This window comes from Physeter macrocephalus, chromosome 16, assembly GCF_002837175.3.
Source record: "Physeter macrocephalus isolate SW-GA chromosome 16, ASM283717v5, whole genome shotgun sequence".
NCBI classification, from domain to species: Eukaryota; Metazoa; Chordata; class Mammalia; order Artiodactyla; family Physeteridae; genus Physeter; species Physeter macrocephalus.
In genome coordinates, this window is record NC_041229.1 from 94284461 (window position 1) to 94298552 (window position 14092).

At 37.7% G+C, this 14092-nt stretch overlaps 1 protein-coding gene across 2 annotated transcripts in view; it reads left to right on the top strand.

The window, feature by feature from the left end:
• API5 (apoptosis inhibitor 5) overlaps positions 1–14092 on the top strand; it is a 45273-nt gene that overhangs the window by 16507 nt on the left and 14674 nt on the right. For both annotated transcript variants that reach the window (XM_007126401.4, XM_007126402.4), the window contains exons 2-8: positions 5900–6061; positions 7156–7249; positions 7740–7805; positions 8318–8469; positions 9680–9886; positions 10813–10917; positions 12044–12133. In XM_007126401.4, the coding sequence (XP_007126463.1) occupies positions 5900–6061; positions 7156–7249; positions 7740–7805; positions 8318–8469; positions 9680–9886; positions 10813–10917; positions 12044–12133 (876 nt within the window). The remainder of the gene's footprint in view (positions 1–5899; positions 6062–7155; positions 7250–7739; positions 7806–8317; positions 8470–9679; positions 9887–10812; positions 10918–12043; positions 12134–14092) is intronic.

Sequence of the window (14092 nt, forward strand, 5' to 3'; positions counted from 1 at the left end):
TCTCTGAGACTGTCCTCAGTTCTTTTCATTCTTTTTTCTTTATTCTGCTTGGCAGTAGTTATTTCCACTATTTTATCTTCCAGGTCACTTATCTGTTCTTCTGCCTCAGTTTTTCTGTTATTGATCCCTTCTAGAGAATTTTTAATTTCATTTATTTTGTTGTTCATCACTGTTTGTTTGCTCTTGAGTTATTCTAGGTCCTTACACGTTTCTTGCATTTTCTCCATTCTGTTACCAAGATTTTGGATCACCTTTACTATCATTATTCTGAATTCTTTTTCAGGTATACTGTCTATTTCCTCTTCATTTGTTTGTTCTGGTGGGTTGTTACCTTGCTCCTTCATCTGCTGTGTGTTTCTCTGTCTTCTCATTTTGCTTAACTTACTGTGTTTGGGGTCTCCTTTGCAGACTGCAGGTTTGTAGTTCCCATTGTTTTTGGTGTCTGCCCCCAGTGGTTAAGGTTGGTTCAGTGGGTTGTGTATGCTTCCTGGTGGAGGGGACTCGTGCCTGTGTTCTGGTGGATGAGGCTGGATCTTGTCTTTCTAGTGGGCAGGTCCACATCTGGTGGTGTGTTTTGGGTTGTCTGTGGCCTTATTATTTTAGGCACCCTCTCTGCTAATGGATGGGGCTGTGTTCCTGTCTTGCTAGTTTTTTGGCATAGGGTGTCTAGCACTGGAGCTTGCTGGTCGTTGAGTGGAGCTGGGTCTTGTTGTTGAGATGGAGATCTTTGGGAGATTTTCGCCATTTGATATTACGTGGAGCTGGGAGGTCTCTTGTGGACCAATGTCCTGAGCTTGGCTGTCCCACCTCAGAGGCACAGCCCTAATGCCTGGCTGGTGCACCAAGAGCCTGTCATCCACACAGCTCAGAATGAAAGGGAGAAAAAGAAAAGAAAGAAAAGAAAGAAAGAAAAAGAGAGCAACCAAACCAAAAAACAAATTCACCAATGATAACAAGCACTAAATACTATACTAAAAAAACCCACAAAAAACGGACAGACAGAACCCTAGGGTAAATGGTAAAAGTAAAACTATACAGACAAAATCACACATAGAAGCATACACATACACACTCACAAAAAAAGAAAAAGGGAAAAATATATATATATTGTTGCTCCCAAATTCCACTTCCTCAATTTGGGATGATTCCTTCTCTCTTCAGGTATTCCACAGTCGCACGGTACATCAGGTTGATTGTGGAGATTTAATCTGCTGCTCCTGAGGCTGCTGGGAGACATTTCCCTTTCTCTTCTTTGTTTGCACAGCTCCTGGAGTTCAGCTTTGGATTTGGCCCTGCCTCTGCATGTATGTCGCCTGAGGGCGTCTGTTCACGCCCAGATAGGATGGGGTTAAAGGAGCAGCTGCTTCGGGGGCTCTGGCTCACTCAGGCCGGAGGGGAGGGAGGGGTACGGAGTTCAGGGCAGCCTGCGGTGGCAGAGGGCAGCGTGACGTTGCACCAGCCTGAGGTTCGCCATGTGTTCTCCCAGGGAAGTTGTCCCTGGATCACTGGCCCCTGGCAGTGGTGGGCTGCACGGGCTCCCGGGAGGGGAGGTGTGGATAGTGACCTGTGCTTGCACACCGGCTTCTTGGTGGCTGCAGCAGCAGCCTTAGCGTCTCATGCCCGTCTCTGGCGTTCGCGCTGCTCGCCGCAGCTTGCGCCCGTCTCTGGAGCTCCTTTCAACTGTGCTCTTAATCCCCTCTCCTCGCGCACCAGGAAATGAAGAGGCAAGAAAAAGTCTCTTGCCTCTTCAGCAGCTCCAGACTTTTTCCCGGACTCCCTCCCGGCTAGCCGTGGCGCACTAGCCCCCTTCAGGCTGTGTTCACGCCGCCAACCCCAGTCCTCTGCCTCGGATCCGACCTCCGAAGCCTGCCCGAGCCTCAGCTCGCAGCCCCCGCCCGCCCCGGCGGGTGAGCAGACAAGCCTCAAGGGCTGGTGAGTGCTGGTTGGCACTGATCCTCTGTGCGGGAATCTCTCTGCTTTGCCCTCTGCACCCCTGTTGCTGCGCTCTCCTCTGTGGCTCCGAAGCTACCCCGCTCCGCCACTGCAGTCTCCGCCCGCGAAGGGGCCTCCTAGTGTGTGGAAACTTTTTCTTCTTAACAGCTCCCTCCCACTGGTGCAGGTCCTGTCCCTATTCTTTGTCTCTGTTTTTTCTTTTTTCTTTTGCCCTACCCAGGTACGTGGGGTGTTTCTTGCCTTTTGGGAGGTCTGAGGTCTTTTGCCAGCGGTCAGGTGGTGTTCGGTAGGAGTTGTTCCACGTGTAGATGTATTTCTGATGTATTTGCAGGGAGGAAGGTGATCTCCATGTCTTACTCTTCTGCCGTCTTGAAGCTCCTCCTTCCTCCTGTGTTCTCTTACACAGGAGTATGTTGGCTCCTAAGTGTGGAAGAGTGTAAGCTTTACTGACTTATATTTCATGAAATAACATTCTTTTGGTACTTTTTTTGGTATGCTTAAGCTAAAATCACAGAGCAACCAAGTTCCTAATCACTCAAAAATAATGTAGAAGTGTTAATAGTTTAACACTTGTATTAAATTCAAACTAAGTTTATTAATTGAGTCTGAGGAAGGAAGTAGTATAGCTTAGCTTATCCATTTTCTTTTTATGTCATACTTGAGAAATTTGTTGAAACTACATCCTTTCTTCTCTAAAATAATGCTTTATTTCATAAAGGCTGCATCCTGGACCCAAACGTGGCTTACCTGGCACGTCAGTGACCACTTATGCATATCGGTTGTGATTTGAGAATCATAATTGCAAGCTTTTTCTTTAAAATGTGTCTGCCGAATGTGGATCAAATTGTAACTGACTTTTTTACTTGAAAATATCTTAGAGATTTCTTTAGAGTTTTCTCCTTTAATTAGAAATTAAAATCACACATAAATACACAGCTTTAGAAATTCATTAAAAATATTTACCATTAAAGCTTCTTATTCGGATCATTAATTTATCCAGCTAAAATATAAATACAACTGTTGGAAAAGCAAAGATACACAGTGCTGTGTAGTATTTGAAACATTTTCTTATGGTTACATTCCTACCTGTTACTAAATCACTATGATCACTGCAAATATCACATATCTTGTTTCCTACTTTGAAAAGCAGAAGTAGTAATTACTTTAGGGAGATTTCTGTTAAAAAGTCCTGTCCCTGTACTACAGTTAAAAGACAAATAATTCAAAAAGCTGGCAAGGAAGAATATAATTTTATTTTGCATTTCATAAAGGATAATTAGTTGAAGTCTATTAGTAATGTCTGTGAAATTGTTTGATAGAACTGATGCCTATTAATGGTAAAAACTTTGATTTCTATTATGACTATGTTAAAATGTCTTAACTTTCCAAAGGTCTTGCTGTTTAATATACTACATTTCAATTTATATGCCTGTGTGGAGACTGTCTTTAGGACTCAAATTTTACCTTTGACAATCCTCGATCTGGCAAGCTTTTCTTTCTCTCCTCCTTTGTTAATTAAGATCTCAGGACACTAATTTGAAAGATTCCAATTAAAGAAGCTTGGTATTAGGCACAGATCTTGACTTAAAAGGCCATCAGAACCATGTTCAGGTCTTGGATCTGCTACTTAACTGACTATATGTGGTTCTGGACAAATTATTTCACTTCTCTAAGACTTGGTTTCCTCATCTGAAAAACAAGGATAGTAACACCTAACTCAGGATTATTGTGATTTATGTACAGAAGGCATTCTACAGTTCCATGTAGGCTTTCAGTAAGTGTTGCTAATAATCCCTTTTTATTCTATTCCACATTTTTTCCCCCTTGGTAGGGGGATGGGTTGTTTTAAGCAGGGATCCTTCATTTAATTTTAGACAGTGAATTTTAGACAATTCAAAGGGGTTTATAAGTAAAGTCTGAAGTTTGAGTTAAAGGAAATTGGATTGTGATACTCTGCAAAAACTAAGGATGTCAGACTGCTCAATACTTCAATTTTATGAAGTCTGCTAGAAGCTATGAAGCAAGCCACAGGAGTGTACATTGGTAGAGAAGTCAGCCATGATTTTTTTGAACCTTTGCACTAAAAAGTGTATAATACACTTTTTTTAATATAAACTTATTTATTTTTGGCTGCGTTGGGTCTTCATAGCTGCGTGTGGGCTTTCTCTAGTTGCGGCAAGTGGGGGCTACTCTTCGTTGTGGTGCGTGGGCTTCTCATTGCCGTGGCTTCCCTTGTTGCAGAGCATGGGCTCTAGGTGCGCGGGCTTCAGTAGTTGTGGCTTGTGGACTCAGTAGTTGTGGCTTGTGGGCTCTAGAGCGCAGACTAAGTAGTTGTGGTGCACGGGCTTAGTTGCTCTGTGGCATGTGGGATCTTCTCGGCCCAGGGCTCGAACCCATGTCCCCTGCATTGGCAGGTGGATTCTTAACCAATGCGCCACCAGGGAAGCCCAAAAGTGTATAATACACTTTTGAAGTAGTAACTCCTGAAGACTGATTTTGTGTCTGCATTTCATGAGGAAGCTAACCTTATTCACAGAAATTTGTTATTTAGGGGGTGGTATTAATATTTAAGATAGTAGAAGGAGTTGTCATTAATCAGTTTGATGGAATTTGTGTACTAGAAATAATTTTTAGAATTTGTTTTTTTAGATAGGTTGGCAATATATGAACTTTTAAAGTAATCTAGTAATTATGCAGATTATATTAAAATGTGTACCTTTAGAAGATCTAATTGTGATCATAGCCTTTTGATACATGGAGCACTTTATTTCTGATTATTTTTTAAAAATAATGTTCTTGGGACTTCCCTGGTGGTCCAGTGGTCAAGGCTTTGAGCTTCCACTGCAGGGGGCACGGGTTCGATCCCTGGTCGGGGAACTAAGATCTTGCATGCCACGTAGGGTGGCCAAAAATAATGATAATAATAATAATGTCCTTAATTGAGATCCCACTGAACCTAAATAACTTTTCATCATGCTATATTTTTTTTTCACTTAGCACAGTATATTGTCCATGAGAAGAATAATCACAAAACTAAATTTGTGGTAATTCTCTAATCCATTTTCTGTTCTTTAGTTATCCGCTCTTGATGGCATAAAGTAAGCTCACTTATCTAAAGCATTTAGAGAATTGCTTTATACAGAGTAAATACATATTTGGTATTTGTATTATGTTTAAGGTTTTCCAGGAATTAAAAGTTTTGTGTAGCTGTGATATTTATTACTTAGTTTGCCAGCTTGATCCATTTAATAAAAGGACTGGTTTGGAGGCAAGTGTGTGGGGTGGATTGGGAACTTGTTGATTCTTCACATTATGAGTATCTGAGGGACAGCACTTCTGAAATTTTTTTTTAAAGGAAACAAATGAGCTTTGAATGTATTATTTTAATGAAAAATTAAATATGTGATATTAGCATCTATCTTCATCGAAATTGGCTGGCCATATAGAATGAATACCATTTTTATATCCTAAAATATGAGGCAAAATAAAGCTTCCTAACCTTCCTCGTATTGCTTAATTTCAGGAGTATACTCTCTCTACCTTCTGCAAGGTGCTAATTGGAAACAGATAAATATATTTAAGTAAATGTAACACAATTCTTTGAGAATTCTATTATATTCATTACTAATTTTTAAAGCATGATAAAATCACAAGGCTAGGGTCAGTAATCAATAGAATAAAGAAGTGTTGGTACATAACAAACTTACTTGCTTCCACTTAATATTAGAGTCATTCTTCTCTCTTTCCCAACTCACACATAATAACATGGGGGACAGGGAGCAGATAGTAGGAAGGTAGCTGTCAAATTTAAGCAGTAAAACTCCAAAAGTAAGCCCATTTCTTAGCCTATGTAAAATTTAACTAATTTAAAGCAGACTCAAAGAAGTTTGTTTAGCTTCCCATCCTTCAAAATTGTGTTTCTTTTCTACTTCATTCTTTCTTTCAGCATAAAGATGCTTATCAAGTGATATTGGATGGTGTCAAAGGTGGTACCAAGGAAAAAAGATTAGCAGCTCAGTTTATTCCAAAATTCTTTAAGCATTTTCCAGAATTGGCTGATTCTGCTATCAATGCACAGTTAGACCTCTGTGAGGATGAAGACGTATCAGTAAGTTTATGTTTGACACTTTTCAACAAGTTTTCAGATGTTGCTTTTGCCATTTTCAGACATTTTCCGTGTGTAGCTAATAAAACTGAAGTACCAATCATATCAGTGCACAGTAAAATACTGCAGTGTGGCCTGGTGTGACAACATACCAAGGCTTAAATCTACATGTAAGAAAATATATTAGTTCTTTCAACTGTGAAAAATCTGTAGAATCACATAATACTTTGTTGTGCTTATTTGTTATCCACTGTTGAAAATGGTTGTGGCTCACATCTTTTCCTTAGATTATTACACATTGTGCATATGAAATCAGACTAGTGTTAGTTTGTAGTCAATTTATGCTTGCTTGGATATTTAAAATAATAATAGTATTGCAGCATAAAATATAGTTTCAGCACCCCTAAATATTTTGTATAGCAGAAAAATAATTGACCTGTGAAAAAATTGTATGTGATTACTAGAATAAAAAGAAATAGTTTTTCCTTGGAACAGAATTAACCATTAGCATTTCTGGCTGCTGATGTAGGTTCCTAAGAATTTTCAACTATTAGCCCCTGGCTTTTCAAATGAAATCATTGAATCATGATTTCATGCATAATTTGTTAGATTTAACGCCTTTGCATTTTTATGTTAAACTAGATATAAGCCACGATTGCATATTTGGAATGAAGTTCACAGAACGTATTCACAAATATATTAAGTGGTCAATACTGAAAATTCTAAAGTAAATAGTTATTAGATATGACATTGACACTGTAGCCATTCCTGAGGGACACTGTATTATGTACCCACAGGTAGTAAAAACCCAACAGTTGTATATAATCAGCATATAAACTGTTGTTTATAATCTCAAATCTGCCTACTCCAGATAATTGTATTTAATGTCCCTTTCCACCACATTTTGTTTTAGTATTCTGTGAAGCTTTGAATATTAAATTGGAGTAAATTATTTCTAAAACTGCTAAAAATCTCATATTTTTGTGACTCATATGCCCCTATGTGGTTTGTCTGTGGTTTTTGTTTTCTTTAAAGGTTGAGGTTGTTTTTATTTATGATAGTATTTGGTTAATTTTTTTGTTTGAAATTATGTTCAGATTCGACGACAAGCAATTAAAGAGCTGCCTCAATTTGCCACTGGAGAAAATCTTCCCCGAGTGGCAGATATACTAACCCAACTTTTGCAGACAGGTAAGGAATTTTATTAATACCCTTTTATCTAAATATAAATTCTCTCTGAAATAATGACTCTGTTTTTCTTAGCTTTTTTTTTTTTCTGAAGGTGCTACCTCCGATAGAAATTTAAATTCTCTTTTTTATTCAGTAGTTTGAAGCTTACTGACTTGTGATTATCTAATTTCTAGTTTTGTTTTGAATTCTGTTTATAAAGGTATAATGACTGGATTCTTTGGGGAATTTTTATTCACCACCATCCCCCCGCCCCCCAATTTTCTGTAGTTTCTCAATTGTACCATCTTAACATAAGAGCTTTACAGGTACACTAGATCAGGTTCTCTACCCTTACAAGAAAGATGTATTTTCTTGGTACTTGAGAGAAATGCTTAGTTATGTCTCCTCTCAATGTAATCTGTGAGAAACTATGTTGAGTCTTAAGTTTGGAAATGAATCAGATGATATTTTTCATTTATTTTATACATTGTACCACTTTTTTTCTATCCAGATGACTCTGCAGAATTTAACTTAGTGAACAATGCCCTATTAAGTATATTTAAGATGGATGCAAAAGGTAAGGCCACTTCTTGTTCTGAATTGTGTTTGATGTCCTAAAAAATTGGGGAGTTTGGCAGTAGTCATTAAGGATAAAGTCTGGGATTCACCCAGACATCTGTTTCATAAAAATTCTAAGTGTTCTCCAAAAAAAGCTTAGCTCAAGATGTCTGTGACTCGAAAAACCAGCAGAAATAATTGCAAAAACAGATCAGAGTTTTCCCTTAGAAATCTGTTGGAAAAACTCCCTTTGCCACTTTAAAGAAAGTCTTCCAAAATACCTGAGTTTATTTATTATTAATAGTGATAGAAAAGGAAAGTCATGCTCAAGCTGATTCTGAATCCGTGAACAAAGCATATGATCACTCTTATGGTTGGGGCTTTAGAAATTTCAGACAGTTTAACCAGTATCAGTGATATTCAGGAAGTTTATTAATTCACTTGAAAAGGAATACTGTAATTCAAATTAACTTGAAAAATTTCATTCCTATATAGAATTGACTTGCTACATGCAACTGTTTTGTTTTGCAGGGACTTTAGGTGGCTTGTTCAGCCAAATTCTTCAAGGAGAGGACATTGTTAGAGAACGAGCAATTAAATTCCTTTCTACAAAACTTAAGACTTTACCAGATGAAGTCTTAACAAAGGAAGTAGAGGAACTTATACTAACTGAATCCAAGAAGGTAAGCTTCGGTTATCTTTTAGTGAACTTCTCTAATGCACAAGAACATATTTGAAATTAGCCGTATTCATCAGTGCTGTATGTAGCTTGTGTATAAGGTGATATATCCCATAAGAACCACTGTAGAACTTCAAGATTTTCTTATGTTGTGCTTTGCACTTTGGTCACTTGTAATGATGAATCAATTTGTTAATTTAAAAGGTTTGATCACATTTAAATCCTTTGTGGTGTCATCCTTAAAATTTATGCATTCATCAGGAAGGAATCATTTCCTTCAGGAATTTTTACCTAATTCCCACCCTTCCTCCCTGATTTTAGGATATTCTCCCATAGTATTCTGGATCATTTCAGAATGAAACTGAAGTCACCTTGAAATGACCTGTTGTTTCATCCTATCCCACGACACTATAAGCTCTAGAGACCATGCTTATTTGTGCTCCCAGCGCTGGCATAGTTACAGTTGCTAAGATTTGAAAGGTGCGTCACAATTAACTTTTCATTCATACAGTGCCAACGTTTGGGAATAATTTATTTTTATGTGTTCAGGAATATTCAAAATTTTCTCTAATAGCACCACTCACTTGCTTATTGATAAGATTTCTTTAGTGTGAGAGAAAGGAGCAGCATATTTCACCTATGCCCTAGCTAGTTATCTGGTGGGATACATCATGATTGCTTGCTCCTTTGGTCAGTGAACAGAAAGGCTTAGACCTACTTAATGGAGCACTTAAAATTTGCATGGTCTCCTGTTTTGTATACAATTACCATATTAATGTGAATGAGGCTGCTTTTAAATATAGGGAACTGAGTCTGATTTAACAGTTTATTGCCACATTTTCTCCATCTTGTTTTTTTGGCTCTCACCCCCTGAAGAGCCTTTTTAGATATTTTTTCCCTTAGCCACTATCCCATGAAATTATAATACCACAGATATACTGTATATCTGTGCTTTATACATAAAAAAAGAGTAAAATTTTCCAAGAACCAAATTTTGTTCCATTGGAAACAATGTAGCGCACCATTGAGATTGCAAGGCTTATTCTGAAGCTAACTTGACTGAAGCTTGAAGTTGTCTTCTCTTCAGTATTTCAGGAACATTAGCAGCAAACTGACTTTGCAAAACAGATTTGCTGTGCTGTTTCAGTATTGATGTTTCTTTCCCATTCAAATGATAAAGATACTAATAACTGTTCTGAATCATCTCTTTCCAGGTCCTAGAAGATGTGACTGGTGAGGAATTTGTCCTGTTTATGAAGATACTATCTGGGTTAAAAAGCTTACAGACAGTGAGTGGAAGGCAGCAACTGGTAGAGTTGGTGGCTGAACAGGCTGACCTGGAACAAACCTTCAATCCCTCGGATCCTGACTGTGTGGACAGGCTTTTACAGTGCACTCGACAGGCGGTACCCCTCTTCTCTGTGAGCTCTTTGTTTTATATACCTGGTATTTTGATTACTGTATTAGCTTAAAATTCTGTAGATATACACTTGAGCATTCTCCTCAAACCTTTGCATAAAAGTATTAACCCAATGGAGCTATTATTTATTTTATGGAGGCCTAGGTGAAGAGCCCAAAGCAGCAAGAAATTTCTTTATAGTCTTGCTTAGGGACTTTTTAAAAGTCTTGAGATTTTGCGTCATATTTTATAGTTTCACTGAGTTTTTAAAACAGTTTAGTAATTTAACTTTTTTTTTTCCTTAAATTTTTCAGATTGTTGTTGTAGGTATATTTGCTCTTTATCTCTGGCTTTGTGCTTCCTCTGGCCATGAATGTTCTGAGATGTGCATAGCACAGTTTGAAAAACACAATTTAAAGGAGCTGTCCTGGAACTTCCCTGGTGGTACAGTGGTTAAGACTCAGCACTCCCAACGCAGGGAGCCTGGGTTCGATCCCTGGTCAGGGAACTAGATCCCACGTGCATACCATAGCCAAGGAGCCTGTGAGCTGCAACTAAGGAGTCCACCTGCCGCAACTAAGACCCGGCACAGCCAAATAGATAAATAAATGTTTTTTAAATAAATAAAGGAGCTGTTCTTCTAAAGGGGGAATGTACAGTCTAAAATTCAACACTAAAGTTTCTCCCAGAATTTGACCTGAGAATCAGAGTTGAAAGATGTATAAAAGTCCCAATGCTCCAGATTACTTTGCAACAAAGTATATATTGTCTATTGAGGTTACTCCTGGGGTGCTCTGGGGTATGCACTTTGTTGTATTTTAGCCACAGTACTTGATGCTTTGGTACTGAGCATTTGTCTATTGACATTCTACTGTTTGAGAGAATATAATATATTTATATCTTTATATATATTTTTTTGACAATTCAGTGTTCTTTGGATTTTTACAGAAAAATGTTCATTCCACGAGGTTTGTGACTTATTTCTGTGAGCAAGTTCTCCCTAACCTCAGTTCCTTGACTACCCCAGTGGAGGGTCTTGATATACAGTTGGAGGTAAGAGAAAATTTCTGCTTTTAGCACTGAAAAGTCATTCCCGTATTTCAACAAATGTAAACCACTAACTTTGATCTGATTTCTAAGAGATTTAAGGCCTGATGGTGGCTAGCTATTAACCTTTCCCAGGATTAATTACATAGGAATGCTTTATGGATTCATTGAGAGTTTGCTACAGTAGGAAAGTACCGCCTATAGTTTTCATTATAGTCTTAAGTCTCTGCCTTTGTAGCCTTAATACTTTTAAATATGTTGTTAAATTATGACAGTTCCTATCTCTATGACTGATAGTGCCAGATTTAACCGATTAACACAAAACGTCCTTTATCCGTTCTCCAATAGAATTGACTATTCTCTGTCCCTTTTATATCTCAACTGTAACGTACATATACATTTTTTTACAGCATATAAAATACTCTACATTTTTCTCCCCAATTTAACCTTATTCCTCTCTGAATCCTCAGAATCTAATGTAGAATTCTGAAAAGCACCTAGTAATGATTGTTGAATTGAATTGAAATATGGAAATGTATGTGCCATTTCCTTCATGGGTCTTTAGGATAGAGAAGAGTCTCACTGTGCATTTACACTGTGGTTTCCTTCATAAGTCCTGGGTTTGGCTTATCAGACTGGAATTGAGTAAAGCAGAGATGAACCTAAAGAATAGTGGCAATTACTGATACTTTGAGTTAGTATCCAGAGACTAAGTTTGATAGCAAAGGAGGCCCATCCTAAATGTTAGTAAATAATTCTTTGCTGTTAAGAGTTCTTGCTTATTGTCTCTTTCTTATACGTTGTTAATCTGTAGCAGAAAGTGTCATGTATATTCTTTTCCTTACTAATTCTCACAGATATATTGAGAGTCATGAGATCTGGGTTTTAGAGTCTGCCCTGCCACTCACATACGTTGTGACTTTGCCCAGTCACATAATCTCTCTGACCTTCAGTTTCCTCAACAGTAAAATAGGGCTGCATCTCTACATTTTTTTTCCAGTTCAAATGTTATGATTCTGTAAAAGCCTAACTGAAAAATAAGCAGTATTAAATAGTTATGTAGAATAATTATTATTTTATAACCCTTGCTCATTCAAAAAGAATGCTAATAACAGTGAATTGTGTGTTTTAGGTATTGAAACTGTTGGCTGAAATGAGTTCATTTTGTGGTGACATGGAAAAGCTAGAAACAAATTTAAGGAAACTGTTTGATAAGTTATTGGTAAGAACTTTTTTCTTTCCTTATGGCATAGTCAGTATAGAGCCCCAAGTCTAATAGTATGGTATTAATTTCTAGATTACAGAGACCCAGATTTTGAAATTATTTAAATAATAATTTAGATAATTTAGATAACAATTGTAATGTTGTTAGCTGCTCAGACCACACGTTGTCTACTTTAAAAATAAAATCTGTTTTAATCTTAGGCATTTCTTCTGTTGTTGATGCTTTAGACAAAATATAATACAGGATTATATAGTAAGTCTTTCTGCTCTTCCTTTATCAAAATATTTTAAATGTTTGCACCAGATCACCATCAAGGTTACTGCTCAAGGCCAAATGGCTTTAGCAACCTGGAAATAAAGTCATTAATCATAATTGTGGAGAAAATAGGCCATCTTTTTTTGTTTTTAATTGGAATATAATTGCTTTACAATGTTGTGTTCATTTCCACTGTACAATGAAGTGAATAAGCTATATGTATACATAAAGCCCTTCCCTCTTGGACCTCCCTGCCAACGCCCCACATCCCACCTGTCTAAGTCATCACAGAGCACTGAGCTGAGCTCCCCGTGCTATACAGCAGGTTCTCACTAGCTATCTCTTCTACACATGGTAGTGTTACTTATGTCAAACCTAATCTCCCAATTCGTCCCACCCTTCCCTTACCTGCCATGTCCGCATGTCCGTTCTCTACCTCTACATCTCTATTCCTGCCCTACTAATAGGTTCACCTGTACCATTTTTCTGGATTCCACATATATGCGTTAGTATATGATATTTGTTTTTCTCTTTCTGGCTAACTTCACTTTGTATGACAGACTCTAGGTCCATCCACCTCACTACAAGTAACTCAATTTCGTTTCTTTTTATGGCTGAGTAATATTCCATTGTATATATGTGCTACACCTTTATCCATTCATCTGTCGATGGACACTTAGGTTGCTTCCATGTCCTGGCTATTGTAAATAGTGCTGCAGTGAACATTGTGGTACATGACTCTTTTTGAATTATGGTTTTCTCAGGGTATATGCCCAGTAGTGGATTGCTGGGTCATATGGTAGTTTTATTTGTAGTTTTTTAAGGAACCTCCATAATGTTCTCCATAGTGGCTGTATCAATTTACATTCCCACCAGCAGTGCAAGAGAGTTCCCTTTTCTCCACACCCTCTCCAGCATTTATTGTTTCTAGATTTTTTTGATGATGGCCATTCTGACAGGTGTGAGGTGATACCTTATTGTGGTTTTGATTTGCATTTCTCTAATGATTACTGATGTTGAGCTTTCTTTCATGTGTTTGTTGGCAATCTGTATATCTCTGGAGAAATGTCTGTTTAGGTCTTCTGCCCATTTTTGGATTGTGTTGTTTGTTTTTTTGATATTGAGCTGCATGAACTGCTTGTATATTTTGGAGATTAATCCGTTGTCATTTGCTTTGTTTGCAAATATTTTCTTCCATTCTGAGGGGTGTCTTTTCGTCTTATGTTTTCCTTTGCTGTGCTTTTAAGTTTCATTAGGTCCCATTTGTTTATTTTCATTTTTACTTCCATTACTCTAGAAGGGTCAAAAAGGATCTTGTTGTGATTTATGTCATAGAGTGTTCTGCCTGTGTTTTCCTCTAAGTTTTATAGTATCTGGCCTTACATTTAGGTCTTTAATCCATTTTGAGTTTATTTTTATGTATAGTGTTAGGAAGTGTTCTGATTTCATTCTTTTACATGTAGCTGTCCAGTTTTCCCAGCACCACTTATTGAAGAGGCTGTCTTTTCTCTGTTGTATATTTTTGCCTCCTTTGTCAAAGATAAGGGGACCATATGTGTGTGGGTTTATCTCTGGGCTTTCTATACTGTTCCATTGATCTATATTTTTGTTTTTGTGCCAGTACCATACTGTCTTGATTACTGTCACTTTGTAGTATAGTCTGAAGTCCGGGAGCCTGATTCCTCCAGCTCCGTTTTTCTT